This window comes from Marmota flaviventris, chromosome 5 (assembly GCF_047511675.1).
Source record: "Marmota flaviventris isolate mMarFla1 chromosome 5, mMarFla1.hap1, whole genome shotgun sequence".
NCBI classification, from domain to species: domain Eukaryota; kingdom Metazoa; phylum Chordata; class Mammalia; order Rodentia; family Sciuridae; genus Marmota; species Marmota flaviventris.
This window is the reverse complement of record NC_092502.1, coordinates 69,252,612-69,268,092: the sequence shown is the minus strand read 5'-3', so window position 1 is coordinate 69,268,092 and position 15,481 is coordinate 69,252,612. Positions and strand designations below refer to the sequence as shown.

Genomic DNA, 15,481 nt, shown 5'->3' with positions numbered 1-15,481 from the left:
GGAACAGGGAAGGTTAGGCCCCGCCTCTCTGAGACTGTGCCCAGATCACGCCCCTGCGGGAGTTCTGCCCCTGGATTAGCTTCTTAGTTCCAGATTCTGGGGCGTGAGCTACCCGGCTTGGGCTGGGGACCGTGGCATCGGTTCTAGGATGCGAGAGCCATTTCTTTCTGGGCGGGGGGTGATATCTTCTGGAAGCCGAACCATCCCGTCCAACCACTTGCCCCAAACGGGAAACAGGCCGTGGTCACCTGTCTAGGAAGCTCCGAAGATCTGGCCACGGTGTCCCTCTCAGAAAGACAATTTTCCCCAGCCCGCTGGAAAGATTCCTGGCTATCACTCGTCTGGGGTAACTGAGGACAGGAGCTACGCCAGGCGTGCCGGATAGAGCAGTGGAGAGCACCCCCGCCTGACCTCCTGTCCCCTACGCGGACCCAGACTCGGCGCCGCACATTCCCCCCATGGTGGGGGGGAACGGCGCAGTCACGCGCGCATCTCTCTCGCGCTCACAAGCGCGCAAGGCTCACGCTCTGCGCCCCGCACACCTGCGCTCCGCCCCTTGGTCCCGGGCGGGCAAGGAGAGAAGGATTTGGGAACCCAGGGTGGCGGCGGAGGCGCCTCCCTTCTCCATTCCCCAGGGCTGGAGTGGTCCGGAGCCTGCCGCGGCTCCCAACCAGTCCGCATTCCCCCTCCATCCTTCCCTCCCCCCGCCTGCCGCGGCACCGGTATCCGCAGCCACAGCCCGGAGCCGGTGAGGCGGTGTAGGGGGGAGGGGGAGGAATCAAGGGATGAACGCCGGGAGGGCGACGGGGGCCCCGAGCCGGACTAGGACGCCCCTGGAGCGGGAACCCGAGCCGGAGTCGGAGCCAGAACAAAACCACCGGTACCGGGTGGGCCAGATGGTCAGGGTGGGAGGAACCTAAAGGGAGAGGAGGGATCTGAGAAACCCGGGAGAGGAGGGGGCTGCAGGAGGCCTGGCTCAGGCCAACGCGGAGGAGGTGCGGACGCTGACTCAGGCGCATTATCTGCGCCCGCTGCCTAAGAATTTTGTCCCATCTCGATCTGCAGTGTCCTTGGGAGGGACGGAACCTCGGGGCCAGATAAAAAGGGGGACGCTCTGGGCGTCGGAGAAGTGGGACTCCAGTTGTGTCAGAGGGCTTGCACAGCCACGGTCTGGCCTGCAACCTCAGGAGGTCTTGACTTACTAGCACCTTTGGCCCGGACAGCTCCCTGTGGTTGGGTAAGGGGTGGGGCCGGGCCTGGAGGCATGTCTGTTTCAGATCTTGAGGACCCCATTTGTAACCCTCCCTCATCCCCAGCTGCAGCCCCCTAAACTCAGGAGGCGTCCTGGCCCGCGCTCGCCCCCCAGGGCCTCATGTCGGAACCACAGCCTGACCTGGAGCCGCCCCAACATGGGCTGTACATGCTCTTCCTGCTTGTGCTGGTCTTCTTCCTCATGGGCCTAGTAGGCTTCATGATCTGCCACGTGCTCAAGAAGAAAGGCTACCGGTGCCGCACGTCTAGGGGCTCGGAGCCTGACGATGCCCAGCTCCAGCCACGTGAGTGAGGAGCCTGGAAACCTGGCTCAGTCACCTTTCTCCCTTACCCTTCTCCCCACACCTCTTTCTGCCTTTCTGGCTGAAAGACCCAGGCCAAATCCTGATCAAGCCTGCAGGAAGCCTAGTGATGCATTCTTGAATCAGCAAGTAGAGTGACACCACCCTGAAAGCAATGCTGGAGAAAGCATGGGCAGGAAGGGCTCACTAATGGTAGTATTAGGCTCCTATTTCCTCCCCCCATCTTTTCTGGCCCCTGAAATAATAAAGTCCAGCCATCATGGCAAATAGGTAAATGGATGTCTTGAGAATCAGCCATGGGGGCCATCAGGTCATGTTCCCCCAAAGCTGACTCATTTTCCATTTCCTTGCCAACCTCTTTCATCCTTCAGCTGAGGATGATGACGTGAATGAGGACACGGTAGAGAGGATTGTTCGCTGCATCATCCAAAATGAAGGTGGGTGTAGGCTGACCCAATGCTCCTTCCCACCCCGACTCTTGCCCTGACCTCCCCCTCCACTGACTCCCTCTTTTCCTTCTCCCCTCAGCCAATGCTGAGGCCTTGAAGGAGATGCTGGGGGACAGTGAAGGAGAAGGGACAGTGCAGCTCTCCAGGTGAGCTGGAAACAAGGGCCAGCATGACTTAGCTTGCCTTGGAGAGTACCCTCTCCTCCAGCACAGTCTTCTCCCAGTATCATTGTGTTTGGGTTTGGGGGAGGGAAAGCTTGCTAACTTATGGAAAAAAAAAAATTATAGAAATTCCAAGTCCTTCAAACCATGTTTTCCATCTAGATATCACAAGCCTAACAACATTCACATCTAGGGCCACTCTTTTGATTTAAGCATTGCCCTCTTTTTAGCAAACAGGGCCACAAGGAAAAACACATAGTCACTCATAACTTAATATTAAATTTATTAGAAAAAATAATGTTAGGACCTGGGAAAAGTGGGGTTTGGGGAGTATGAAAAGCATGCTGAAAGAACCAGAGGAAATGGGACAAGAAGGGGAATAGAAATATCATTTTTGCTCTCCTCCCCCTACTGTCCAGCGTGGATGCCACCTCCAGCATACAGGATGGAGCTCCCTCCCATCACCACACAGTGCATCTGGGCTCCGCAGCCCCTTGCATCCACTGCAGCCGCAACAAGAGGCCCCCACTTGTTCGTCAGGGAAGGTCCAAGGAAGGAAAAAGCCGCCCCCGACCTGGAGAGACCACTGTGTTCTCTGTGGGCAGGTGGGGACAGAGTGCCCCAGGGAAAGGGAGGTTGAGGTGGGGGCCCCAATGATCAGGTACCTGACCCCAAGTTGCCCTAGCTCTTTCCTGCTGGATTTGGAGCTGCAGCAGGGTTCAGGCTGCATGGTGTGTCCCACAATCTGAGAAGATCTCTTCCACCCTAGGCCAAAGGGAAGTGGCCATAAAACCTAGAATGTCTGTGGTCAGAGGAGAATGCCAGGCAGCCTCTTGAGTTGTGGTCCTAAGCCTCAGTATTCTCTCCCCTCCTAGGTTCCGGGTGACACACATTGAGAAGCGTTATGGGCTGCATGAGCATCATGATGGTTCCCCCACGGACAGAAGCTGGGGCTCTGGTGGGGGGCAGGACCCAGGAGGTGGTCAGGGGTCTGGTGGAAGGCTACCCAGGACAGGGATGCCTGTCATTGAGAGGCTGCCCCCTGAGGAGCCACAACCCCAGTCATTAGCCAGGCCCCCAGTGCAGAATGGAGGACTCAAGGACAATAGCCTAGTGCCTTGTGCACTTGAGGGGAACTCTGGGGCCTCTGCAGAACCAACACTGGGGGCCAGAGGGAGGATCCTGAGCCCAAGTCCAAGGCTGCCCAGTCAAGAGGCAAATGGACAGCAAAGCAAACCAGACACCTCAGATCACCAGGTATGAAGACACATCCAGGGCTGCACTGGGCTCAGTTTTATTGCCCCTTACTCTGGAGAGCAATGATATGAATCACCTCCTGTTCCCATTGTTGATGTCTCCCCTTTCTCTCAGGTGTCTCCACCACAGGGAGCAGGGGGTATGTGAGGTGAGTTTGAACCCCAAATTAGATAATCTTGTCCTCCCACCCCTTACCTAAATTACTTAGCCCAACATCTCCTGAAACTCCAGGGTGAGCTCTAGGCTAAGCCTGTGCTTGCTACAAATTCTTTGGCTGGTGGTGGGGAGTGGGTATGTGCTCCAGAGAACAGGGAAGGATGGGCTGCCCCTGGGGAAAAGCTAGGACACAGCTTAAACAGGAAGCAACTCTTCCCCTTCCTCTTCTCCAAGCCTCATTCTTCATTGTGCTGATGGACCACCAGCTGGCAGGGTCAGGGAGTAGGAGGGCATGAAGGCCCTCCCCTTCACTGGACAGCACTGCTCCCAGTTGAGGGACCAGCTCTACTTTCACCTGGAGTTGCACGGTCTCAGGCTGAGGGAACTTGGGAACAAGTCCCTCCACTTGTGGACCCTCGGTTTCCTTCCCTTCCCCTACCTGCCGACAGGCTGCCTAGCCTGCCTTCCCCAACACCTCGCTCCATATTGATAGAGCGTGGCAGCTGGGACCAGGTTCCTGCCTTTGGGGGGGCCCGAAAGCAATAGCACCTTAGGCTCCCTGCCCTCTTGGCAAAAGAGGTCCAGGCCCTGGCTTGGCCTTCGTGCCCTTTATTCACTGTCAATAAATCCGCTCAGACCATTACAGCTGCTTCGCATACTGGCTCCTTCTGACTCCCAAGGCTAGCTCCTGTCCCGACTCCAACCCAAGTGACCCTGGCATCCAAAGTGGGGTGGGCTACAGAGCCAGGGTGGATATGAGATGGACCAGAGCCGGTCAGGACTTCGGGAATGAGATTTAGCCCCGAGATTTCAGGGTATTTCACCACCGTAGAGATAGGGCAATGGCAGACAAAGGGGTACTTACAGCCCTAAAGATGGCAGGAGGACAATTGGAGAAATGGATTCTTGCCCCAAAAATGGGGAGAGGGGAAGTTTCTAACCCTGAAGATGAAAGTAGATGTGGGAAAAATTCCAGCTTTTGGCTGTGTGGCTGTGGATCATTGAGGGGTGGTCTCTGATATCATGGAGATAGGGCAGCATCATCGCTTGGGGGCAGTGATACCCCAGCTTCAAGTGAGGGAATCTGGATGGCCAGGATCTGGAGCTTTAGCCGGCGGGGGAGGTGGTGGACGCATCTGTGGGAAATGCACAGTTAGTTCTTCTCCAGAGTCCTCTCTCAGTAGTTTCCCTGTCCATTCCCTCAGCCTAGTAGACAACACAAGACCAGCTGGAATGAACCCTGTGCACACAGTCCCCTCCAAGGCAGGGCCCCTTACCGGCCTGAGTCGAGGTGCCATCAAGTCTAAGGGTCCAGAGCTGTCCAGAGCTTTATCTGGAAACAAGAACCATAGTCAGTCTTCAGGTTTTGTTCAATGCTACATTTCTAGCACTTAGGATAATAGCACTCTATAAGTATTTGCTGAATTAATAAATAGTCACCAACCTGAGCTGTAAAATCCATCAGTTCATTTATTCTCAACAAATATTTATTTGGCAGCTGCTATATAATCATCTCTGGTCAAGGTACCAAAGAATGGAAGGTGGGATACACAGCTCTGCCCACCTCCCAGTGCTCTTAGATACCCAGTCATGAAACATGAACAAACACAATGAATGTCTAAGTGTTAAGTAATTCAACGTGAACTAAAGGTATTAGAGATGGCAGTGATTTCCGGGGATCAGGGACAGTGGCTATGAAGGAAGTGTTAAGTTCCAGAAGGTTTTAGAAAAGGTGAGCATTCCAAGAGGCAAAAGGAAGGGGTTGGGGTGGAGACCAGAGGTGTGCTCAATGGTAGAGTGCTTGCCTAGCATTCACAAGTGCCTGGGATTAATCCCCAACACTACAAAAAATAAAAAAGAATGTCAAGAGGAAAAAGGATGACAGCAAAGTTAGGTATTTTCAGGGTTCAAGACAACTAAGAACAAAGGCATTTTTGGAAGAACACAGAGAATATGGCTTATTTTTTAAAATAATAATAATGATAAAATCGCTACTATTTATATGTTTATTATGTGCCAAGCACAATGCTGTATACTCTACAGGCATCTTTTCTAACTCTTAAATAAAGTAGTACCTGTCTCTTCACTTTTTAAAGCACATCAACCAAGTGCCATACAAGTTAAACCTCCCATCTCAAGTTATACACTAGGAAGTGACAGCAAGGTTTGAACTAGGCCAGCCTGGCTCCAAAGCCCATGCTCTTCTCCCCGTCACTTATTTGGCAGCTGCTATATGATCATCTCTGGTCAAGGTACCAAAGAATGGAAGGTGGGTGCACTGAAGGCACACAGGAGTGGAGTATGAACAGAGTCCAAGATTCCTCCTTTTCATTTCTTATTCTCCCAGAGCTTTCAATTTCCTTTACTTACCTCCAGGCAGGACAGGTGCAGAGGGTCCATCCAAGGCAGAGGTGGGTGCAGGTGGGGAGAAACTGGGAGGAGAAGGGGATGGCAGTGTCTGGAGGTAGGGTGGGCATGAGTTATTCCTTGCATGTGAGAAGGCTTCACCAATTATTCCTCTCATCCCACTTTCAATTCCTGTCCTCTCACTTTCCAATACAGAAAATGGCCAAATGCTTGTATTTAGGTAGGGGTTATAACTGATGTCTATTTCAACAGTCAATATGTACTGAACACTTACTATGTCTATGTGTTCTGCTAGCACTGCACATACCTTAATTCATTCTATCCTCACCACCCCATGAGGTAGGCATTTTTATGACTCATGTTAGAAGTGAGATTCGGATTGGGCCATCTGTCAAAAGTTCATGGAGTTAGTGGCATAGTGCTGGCTAGAACCCAAGTCTCTTGACTCCCAATCATATTCTTCTTTGCTGTCTTATGGCAATATTTAAGCATCTCCAGTGTGCCATGGTGCTAAGGGCTTTACATTTATTATCTCTAGTCATGATAGTGAGCCTGCTAAAGCAGGTATTATTATCTCCATTTTAAACATGCAGAAACTAGCTCAGAGAGGTTAAGTCACTGTCCAAGGTCATGTAATAGAAAATTTGAACTCAGGTCTATCCACCACTAAAGTTCTCCAAACTCCTATGAGAAGTGATTTCCCTTTTCTCTGTCTGCTCAGGAGAGATGGGAAGGCCCAAACTACCATAGGAGGTAAAACTGGGAAGAAGCTGAGGCATTAATATGAATATGGGGCCTTCTTAGAGTGAGGATCTACCCAGAGGTAGCTGGGAGCCAAGGAGACTGAATTCTCACCTGTTCAGGATCACAGAGTTCAGGTGGCCCTGGAGGACCAAGCAGCTCCTCCACCAGCAGGGAGGGAAAGACTCCAACATGGCCCCCAAATTCTCCCCTCCAGAAGCCATCATCTACTCCATCTTGGGCCCGGGGTAACAGGCGGATGAGTGCCCCTTCTGGGAAGCTCAGCTCCTCTTCACTCTGTCCCGTGTAGCTATATAGTGCGCGGGCGAGGAATGCTGTAGAAGCCCAGGAGAGATAGTAAGAGAAGGAAATGGGTGGCAGTACCCTAGGACCATGACATCCTAGGACCATAACCACCCAATAATTCATATTCATACCCCGGACCCCAGGCCCAGATTTTGTCTTTCTTACCTGTGGGCTCTACACCCAAGGGAATATCACTGTCACGGCCACTCACGGGAAGGGAGAGATCCGGGAAGTTGAGATACCGCTCAGGGACAAAGCCCACCTCACCATGCTGGTTCCGAGCCTGCTCACCCAGCAATGTGAACAAGTATCAGATTTGTTTCGGCAGTCCATGGCCCTGGCTGTCCTCTACTTATGTTTCTAGCTTGCCTGGGTAGATACTTGTAAACCAAAGAGAGGTCCTCCCACTGCCCCCAACCCATGATCAGAACCCAGGGTCCCATACGTACCTTGACCCATTCATCAGCATCTCCCTCCTCTATGACCTCCAGCCACTCACCCTCCGTGATGGTCAGCTCATCCTCATGCCCTGCCTAAGCCCCACAAGGAAGGATTCAGGATTTAGCTGTCCTTTATGGTTACCCATATGAAGTCCCCACTCCCATTCATACCTGATAGCCAAACACCACATGTGCAGGGCAGGGGAAAGGCCTGGTGGCTAGGGCCGGTGGGGCAGGCTCCTCAAAGAGCTCCCCTGCCTCCTCGCATTCATCAAAGTCAGAAAGTTCAGCATCCTCAGCCTGGAGAGGGGCAGAGGACAGACATCATTATGGGGCCCTCTTCTCCATCCTACCTCAAAAGGACACCAGGGGTCCTCCTCCAAGATAGTACCCCTGAACCAATCATCATAGCTCACAACCAAAATCACACAGAGCCGGATGATACTAAATAATAGCAGAGCTAAAGCAACTAAGTGCTTAAAAGTATACCCAGTACATGTTAACTATCTCATGTATATCCTTTCACTTAATCTTCATAATTTGCATAACCATTAACCTCTTTTTATTTTTAAAGAAAATGAGGCTCAGAAAAGTCATTTTCTAAGATTATACAGCTAGGGAGTGGAGTGGCTGATACCCAAACCATTTATAGAATACTTCCAGAAGTATTTTTTTTTAATGAGGGGTTTTTTAAAATATTTTTTTAGTTGTCAGTGTACCTTTATTTTATTTATATGTGGTGCTGAGAATCGAACCCAGTGCCTCACACATGCTAGGCAAGTGCTCTACCACTGTGCTATAACCCCAGCCCAAACCTGAGTTTTTTGTTTTGTTTTGTTTTGGTAGTGGGATTGAACCCAGGGGTACTTTACCACTGAGTTATATCCCCAGCCCTTTTTATTTTTTGAGATAGGTTTTCACTGTGTTACTGAGGCTGTCCTTAAACTTGTGATCCTCCTGCCTCAGCCTCCTGAGTAGCTGGGATTACAGATGTGTGCTGCTGTGCCTGGCTAGAACCTGAGTTCTTAACCATCATTTTATCCTCATAATAAATGTTTATTGAGGATTCTCTATGCCAAAAATCATGCAAAGACTTATATAAATGGTCTCATTTAAGCTGCACAATGGCCCTCTGAGTTAAGTGCCATTGTCATCCCATTTTAGAGGGCCTGCCTTCCAGTGGGGAACTTTACCCTCCTGGGTATGTGCAGCTAGGATTGGGGAGGAGCTCACCATTGGGGAGAGGTCTCTCTGGGACAGCCGAGCCTCACTGAGCCGTCGCTCCTGCTCCACCTCATCCTGGGCCTGGGTCATGGCTGGCTTCAGCCAGTGCTGCACATCCAGGCCAGCCCCCTGCAGCAGGGCCAGCCGGGCAGCCCCCTTCACCTGGCTCACCTGGCACGAAGTGGAAGAGAGTAGAGCCTGGCCAATTATGTCTACCTTCTGCCACCTTACCTCCCCCTCCCCATCAGAAAGAGGAATGGAGGGGGTGTTGCTGAGGAGATAGAATCTTAGTGGCTCTAAGCCTAGGGCTATGCCTCACCTGTGCCCGACGGATGCTGTCCCTTACTTCCTGTAGTCGCTGTTCTATGCCTGGGGCCTCACGCTCTGGAGCCTGCTGCCGCCTCTGCTCCAGTCGCTGCAGTACCTGGTGGGGAAGAGAGAAGTGGGTGGTGATGCTGTGGGCCATAACTTACTCTGGGCCTGGTTCCTTGCTAGTTTCATTATTCGCATTGTTTCATTTAATCTTCCCTGGAGGTGGGTGCTAGTTTTGGCCCCACTGTAGTGATGAGGAAACTGAAATCCAGAGAGGTGAAGTCATTCATTCCCTTACCCAGGATTACAAAACTCAGAAGCAACAGAAGGGAATTTGAACCCAGGTCAGCCTCGCTCTAAACACTGCTCTTAATTACTGAGTTATATTGTTATGTTAAAGTGCCCTTCCTTCCCATCCTGTCTGCAGTCCCATGACAACCCCAGTGTCTCTAGGATCCCCATCTTTAGCAATTCATGCTCACCCACAACATCTGCAACCCCCACCTCACCCAATGCCCATGGTGTTGGATCTTGTAGTCTCGGGCAGCTCGGCTTGTCCAGCGCTGGATCTCTTTCTCTAGGCCACAGTCCCCAGCCATACCTCCTGTTCCCCTCTCTAGGGCACACACCTGAATGGGACAGGGGTGATGTGAGGAATACCTGAGATCATCCTTCTCTCCAGTTTCCTCTTTTTACCTCTCTTTATCTTGAACTCGAAGGAAATGGACAAAGGTGAGGGCACACATCTGTGTCTGTGAACACTGGTATGCATTTGTATAGACAGAAACACACAGAGTCCCAGGAACGAGATCCAAGTTGAGGGATATGTAGAAGAAAAAGGAAGTGAAGTGACTGAATGGTGAAATGGAATGTGTTTTTATGTCCTGGCGAAAGGGAGGTGATCTGGTATTCTGAGTTAATAGTTGCTGAGTTAGTACCAGGACAAGAATAATGAGACAGGAGGCCTAAACCAGTCTCATTATATTTGGCTTGGTTTCAACCCGAAGGGAAGTCTCACCTGATCAGCCCCTGCTGGCTGAAATTGTTGAGGCGGGGTAGGGGAAAAGACTCCAGGCTCCTGAAGAAACAGCTTCACATCCTGCTCCCAGTTTACCTGGGGGTGGGAAAAGACATGGTGGCCCACTCACTGGCCCCCTCTTCAATTCTGTCCCCAGCACCTCTTAGAAGGAGAAGGTCAAAGTGAGAAGAAAAGGGACAGATATTCAATAGGAAGGTCTGTACTGAGAGAGAAGAATTAAAAGGACCTCTAAGGGAGCTCTCACAGCTCCTAACCCTCACCTGGGAGGTGGCCTGCCCTGCAAGGCGGGCATGCTCCAAGACCATCTCTGCAGCTTCCAGCTCAGTACAGCTCAGTAAGTTCAGAGGGTCCCTCAAGTGTTCTGACAACTCGCTGACCAGGGCCTGGAGAGAACCCCAAGATACTTTTCCCTCAGACCTCTACTACAGAGCAAAAGCTCACTGTCCAGGTTTGGGTGGAGGGTGGACATGAGGGATGGGAAAGAGAGGAGTAAGACATTATTTCTGCTTCTAATTATAGGCTCTCGTGTATGTATACTACTTACCAATTTATTTATTTTTTTGTGGTGTTAGGGATTAAATCCTGAACAATTGTATCCACCCTCTGCCTTCTCACTTCCTCCTCCCCATCAGAAAGAGGAGTAGAGGGGATGTTGTCTGAGAAGACAGGATGTCAGTGGCTATGCTAGGCCAGTACCCTACCACTGAGCTATACCCACAGCTCCACTTAAGAGTTTAAAAACCACTTTCACATCCATTCTCTTCCTTGAACCTCATTAGTGTCACAAGGTGGGCAGAACTAGGGTTAACCTTGATGAGAATATGAGGTTCAAAGAAGTTAAGTATCCTATGTGATATGCAGCCAGAAGCCAAGTATGTGTCTTCTACCCTCTTTAAGCAGGCTAGGTTCTTGGCACCAGCCAGCCTCATGGGGAGTGGAAGCACAGGGATCCTCCCTACTTGCTGAGGGATAGGGGTGATCTGGGTAAGGACTGGCCTTGAGCAGAGCTGGCAGTTCCTCCTGGTAGTAGTGGTCAAGGTGGGCATTGGTGGCCACCAAGTTGAGCAGGTACTCATTGCGGGCTGCTCTCAGCTGCTGGGAGTACTGGACTGATTGGGCCGACAGCTAGGAGGGGAAAATTTGTGTCAACAGAGAGCCCTGGATCCAAGGCCAACCTAAAATCCAGATCCAGAATGAATTCTTACATTATTGAAGATATACTGTTTGCCTGGTACTATACTAAAAATTTCACATACAACTCCTGCTCAAAATCCGTAATGGTTTCTACATACATCTAAAATAAAATCCAAACTTCCCTATAGTGATCTACTATAGAGTAATAGACCAACATGAGTTGGCCCTGTAACCTCTCTGACCTCTTTTTAACTGCTGTCCCCTTACAGGGCTCCAGGCACACTGGTCTTCTCTCAGTTCCTTGAGCACACATCAGGACCTTTCCATTCACCATTCCCTCTCTCTGGAATGTTCTCCCTCTAGATCTTTCATGGCTGGCCCCTTCTTGACACTCGGGCCACTTGTTCAAAGAGGACTTCTCTCTAAATCTCACCCATTTTTTACCCTTCATCAGAGCAACTTGTTTTATTTCCATCTTCATCTGATTATTTGTTTATATACTATGTCTCCCTCGACCAGGCTGTGAGGGCAGGAACTCCATGATCATGTTCCTCACTGTATCCCTAGAGAGTAGAACAGTGCCTAGTGCACAGAAGTCCTCAATAAACACATATTAAAGGAGTCAAAAAGAAGGGATTATTCCCATTGTGCAGATGAAGAAAATAAGGCTCAGAGAAATAAGTAAGTTAATCTTGGTCAACCACCTAAGAAGTAGAGGAGCCTGGATCTCACCAGGCTCTTATGCTTATGATACTGGATTCCATACCACTAGGTCCCTCTGCCCCCACTCAGGTCCTCATCCCCCAGACCTTAGAACTTAGTTTCTGGAGACTGGTCCGAGAGTGGAAGATCCCATGGTCACTTCGGTTCAGCCTGCGCAAGTATGGAACAGAAATAGGTATCAGACCCAGCTTTGATGCCTTGATTCTACCCCATACCTCCCCATACCCCAACTTTTGGCCTACTAACTGTTCATGAGCCCACCTGGCCTGGACATCAGCTGCTTTCTCCTGTGCCAAAGCCCATACACGCTCCCGTTGCCCATACAGCTTCCGACTTCGGCTCAGTTCCCGGACAGACTGCAGCACCTCTGCCTGCGCCCTCTGCAGACTCTCTGTTCCCTAGTGGCATGGACACAGAAAATCTTGACCCAGACTACCTCCAATGCCGAGCCAGCTCTTCCTTCACCCCATCCACTGAGCCATACCTTCCTAAGCACCTGCTCCTTGGCACTCCGCCCTGTGCCCCCCGCTAGGTCACGGTATCGATCAGACGCCTGGAGCCGGGTTTGGCCCCCAGCCACGGTGGCATCCAGCAAGCAGCGCCAGGCACCAAACACTGTCCTGCCCCTCCCCAGAGAAGGTCTGTGTTGAAGAGGGGAGCACTCCACAGCTTCATCAGACCCCCCACCAACACCATGAGAGTCAGAGTATTTTCCTTCCCCCATTTGTCTGGGAGCCCATCAATCGATCAGCCCATTAGCTCAGTCACAGGATCACTCCTGCCCTCCGCCCCCACCCACAGTGTCCTTGCTGGGTCAGCTCCTCTCCTGCTGCTGTGTCAGCTCTACCTGCAGCTCACGTGCCCTCCCCCCTCACTAGGCCTTCATCCCCACAGGTCTCTAAGGCTAAGCTCCCCATCACTTTTTGGTCCCTGCAGCCTTCCCCCTCCATTAGACCCACCTGCTGTCCATGTCCCCACTGCGTTGCCCTTCCCTCTTCAGGAATGGCCCAGCCAGTTTCTGGAGTGCCTGGTGAGAAAGCCATCACAGGCGCAGTTTTTTCGAAGACCCACCCCAACTGGGAGAATACAGAACCAGAGTATAATAATACCATTCTTGGATACACAATATGTGTCACTTGTTTTGCCAACTGCCTTACATTTATTACCTTATTTAATCCTTACAACAACCCTACCCAAAGGTAAGGTATTATTGTTATTCCCATTTTACAGAGAAGAAAACTGAGACCAAGAAATGTAAAATAACTTGTCCAAGGTCACACAACTAGTAAGTAGCACATCGGAGATTTGATACAAGTCTTCCTGACTCTAGGCATTTCTTCTTGAGCACAGTAAGGGAGGGACATTGCTGGTGGTGTAAAGGAGGCTAAAACAAGAGGGAAAGTCCAAGGAAGAGTCCCATACCTGCCCATACTCCCGTTCAATGGCTGCCCTCTGCTTGCTGTAAGATCTGTGGAGATTGGGGGTGGGGAAAAGGGGATTGTTTCCTCCTGTTTTACCACCCTCAATCCTCTCCTCTGCCTGAGCAAGAGAAAAAGGGGAGCCATCCCATAGTGTGGCTAGACCCAGAGGGAATAAGACGGAAGAGAGAGAGTCCTTGAGATCACCTCGGGCAGCTGCAACACAGGCAGCCTCATTGCTCAGAGCCCCAGGATCTTCCCACCCCTGGAGAACCATCTGTGGGCTTGGAGATGAGGACTGACAAGGGCCTGGGTATGGTGTTTGCCAGCTTTCCAACAGGTCTGGAAGAGGGAGGGGATTCTGCCCTAAGCTTGATTGTAGGCCATGGGTAGAGTGAGTGATGTGGTGTCAAAGGGTTTGAAGGAGGGTCCCTGTTTATCTCTTGTATCTGGAGAGGCAGGCCTAGGTTGAGGGCCCTGAATAGGTAGGTTGGAGAGCTCTTAGTCCCCGCCCCTCTCCCCGACCCAGCAAAAGTATGTTGGGGGAGGAGAGGTACGCGCTGTAGCAAAGGTAGGGTTAAGTAAAAAAGAGGGGTCAGGGGCTACCTGATGTCCTCCAGCAGATCGGCCTCCTTCTGCTGCCGGGTCTGAAGGATGCTCAGTTGCTCCAGAAAGCGAAGCTTCACCTCCTGGGCGGGCTTAACCTGTAGGATTAAGGGGAAGTTGAAGACCCCAGGCGTGGGGACCTAAAAAACACTTCGCACAGGGAGCGGCGAGGGGGCGGGGCCGGGGAGGGGCTGAGCTGTTTCCTTGGTTACTTCTGGGCTGGGTTCTGACCCCTTCCCACTCCGGTCTTCTACCTGGGGTCAGTTATCCCCGGGACTCCCTCCGCTCCCCCAGACCGCCAGAAGTCCCCATTCCCGGGCCAATCTCACTTTTCGGGGCGGCGGCTGCATCTCTACTCTGGTTAGGACAGCCAGCGACTCGACTCCGGAACTCGACAAAGACCCGCCCACGGCGAGGCCCCGCCCCAGATCTGGCCCAGCTCCGCCCTCGCTCCGCCTACGCCTTGTCCGGCTGCGCGCAGGGCACGGAAGCTCGTGGGGGCCGCGGAGTCGCTGAACCTCTGTTGTTGCTGCGAATACTCCGGAAGGGTCCGGGCCGCGGGGCTGACGCTGCGTCCGCTGGGCTGTAGGGAGAACCCCGGGTTTCTGAGTCAAGACGCCTGGGTTTTATTTCAAGTGTAGCCACTGATTCAGCCTGTAATTATTTCTAGTCATTCATTTACATACGCATATCACCAGTCCCCGTGGTAAGGGTGAGGAATGGCGAGGAACTCAATAGGTGACCAGGGAAACTGAGTCATTGACACCTGAGCGAAGATATGTCTGACAAGGGAGACAGGGCTGGTCCCAGACCTTTTCCTAATTCCCGCTAAACTGGAAAAGCCAGCGAGAGCAGGGTGAGAAAGATGCCTGGAGTCAAGAAGGAAACAGACCCAAAGGAAAAGGCTAGTACATCCTGGGCCCCACTGGATACCGACAGATACTAGCGAAGGGACGTGAGTTTGGGAGATGCACGTGGGGCCTTATGGTCCAGAAAGCCCTTGTCACCTTTAGGGTCTTCCTTCTCCAGACTCTGCCCAAGATCTACCAGCCCTAGCACTGCTTTTTGAGGATCCTTATCCCCTTTCTTCATTCTCCTCACACCTAAGCCCCCTTGGCCCACGTCCTGGTCCCCACTCCACTGATATGGCTCAAAACTTCAGACTCACATATCCAGCTGTCACTAACACTTTCACTAGTATCAAAAAGGTACCACAATTTTTTTTAAATGCCCCTTCAACCTGATCCTTCCCCATGTAATTGTATTCAGTGGTGCCACACTCCTTCCAGTTAGGAAAGTAAAAAACTGGGAGTCAGTGTGCTCTTTCTCCTACCCCCACATCCATCAGCAAGTCCTATAATTTCTATTTAAAAACAAAAACAAAAAATCCCACAGTCCTATTGATCCACATCCCTCCAAGACCACCATCCTACTCCATTTTCTGGACTAATATCTGGACTCCTTGCTTACAAGCTTTCTCATATAACCCACTGTTCATACAGCAGCCAGTGGTTGACTTTTTTTTTTTTTTTTCTAAAGTGGAGAGAGAAAATCTCATCCTTTTCTTGCTTAAT

General features: G+C 51.4%; 2 protein-coding genes across 5 annotated transcripts; one reads left to right on the top strand and one right to left on the bottom strand.

The window, feature by feature from the left end:
• The first annotated feature begins 34 nt into the window (after nt 1–34).
• On the top strand, nt 35–4,240 carry Rell2 (RELT like 2). Of its 3 annotated transcripts, none has more exons than XM_071612289.1 (7): nt 35–880; nt 1,317–1,556; nt 1,946–2,011; nt 2,103–2,169; nt 2,604–2,789; nt 3,060–3,441; nt 3,556–4,240. In XM_071612289.1, the coding sequence occupies exons 2-7, from the start codon at nt 1,373–1,375 to the stop codon at nt 3,586–3,588; spliced, it is 918 nt and encodes a 305-aa protein (XP_071468390.1). In that variant the 5' UTR covers nt 35–880; nt 1,317–1,372; the 3' UTR covers nt 3,589–4,240. The 3 variants fall into 3 exon arrangements, with proteins under 3 accessions (XP_071468390.1, XP_034491793.2, XP_027783309.2); XM_034635902.2 differs by having other exon boundaries at nt 35–887; XM_027927508.3 differs by lacking the exon at nt 35–880 and having other exon boundaries at nt 912–1,556; nt 3,556–3,589; nt 3,832–4,240.
• Fchsd1 (FCH and double SH3 domains 1) lies at nt 2,451–14,341 on the bottom strand. Of its 2 annotated transcripts, none has more exons than XM_027927506.3 (20): nt 14,237–14,341; nt 13,908–14,005; nt 13,306–13,351; nt 12,843–12,910; nt 12,368–12,503; nt 12,145–12,281; nt 11,970–12,033; nt 11,023–11,151; nt 10,287–10,409; nt 10,006–10,101; nt 9,497–9,616; nt 8,995–9,099; nt 8,685–8,873; nt 7,623–7,751; nt 7,461–7,544; nt 7,177–7,294; nt 6,820–7,040; nt 5,968–6,055; nt 4,875–4,930; nt 2,451–4,733 (listed from the first exon to the last, which is right to left on the bottom strand). In XM_027927506.3, exons 1-20 carry the CDS (start codon nt 14,255–14,257, stop codon nt 4,668–4,670), a joined length of 2,094 nt encoding a protein of 697 aa, XP_027783307.1. In that variant the 5' UTR covers nt 14,258–14,341; the 3' UTR covers nt 2,451–4,667. The 2 variants fall into 2 exon arrangements, with proteins under 2 accessions (XP_027783307.1, XP_027783308.1); XM_027927507.3 differs by having other exon boundaries at nt 8,685–8,846.
• Nucleotides 14,342–15,481: the final 1,140 nt, after the last annotated feature.

Bases quoted from the DNA above. Each gene is read 5' to 3' on its own strand.
- Fchsd1 (XM_027927506.3), bottom strand. From the start codon at position 14,257: ATGCAGCCGCCGCCCCGAAAA. The intron at 14,006-14,236 runs GTGAGATTGGCC...TTAATCCTACAG, and splicing joins TGCAGCCGCCGCCCCGAAAA to GTTAAGCCCGCCCAGGAGGT. The intron at 9,100-9,496 runs GTGAGGTGGGGG...CTTCCCCACCAG, and splicing joins TCCAACACCATGGGCATTGG to GTACTGCAGCGACTGGAGCA.
- Rell2 (XM_071612289.1), top strand. From the start codon at position 1,373: ATGTCGGAACCACAGCCTGACCTGGAGCCGCCCCAACATGGGCTGTAC. The intron at 1,557-1,945 runs GTGAGTGAGGAG...TTCATCCTTCAG, and splicing joins CGATGCCCAGCTCCAGCCAC to CTGAGGATGATGACGTGAAT. The intron at 2,012-2,102 runs GTGGGTGTAGGC...TTCTCCCCTCAG, and splicing joins CTGCATCATCCAAAATGAAG to CCAATGCTGAGGCCTTGAAG.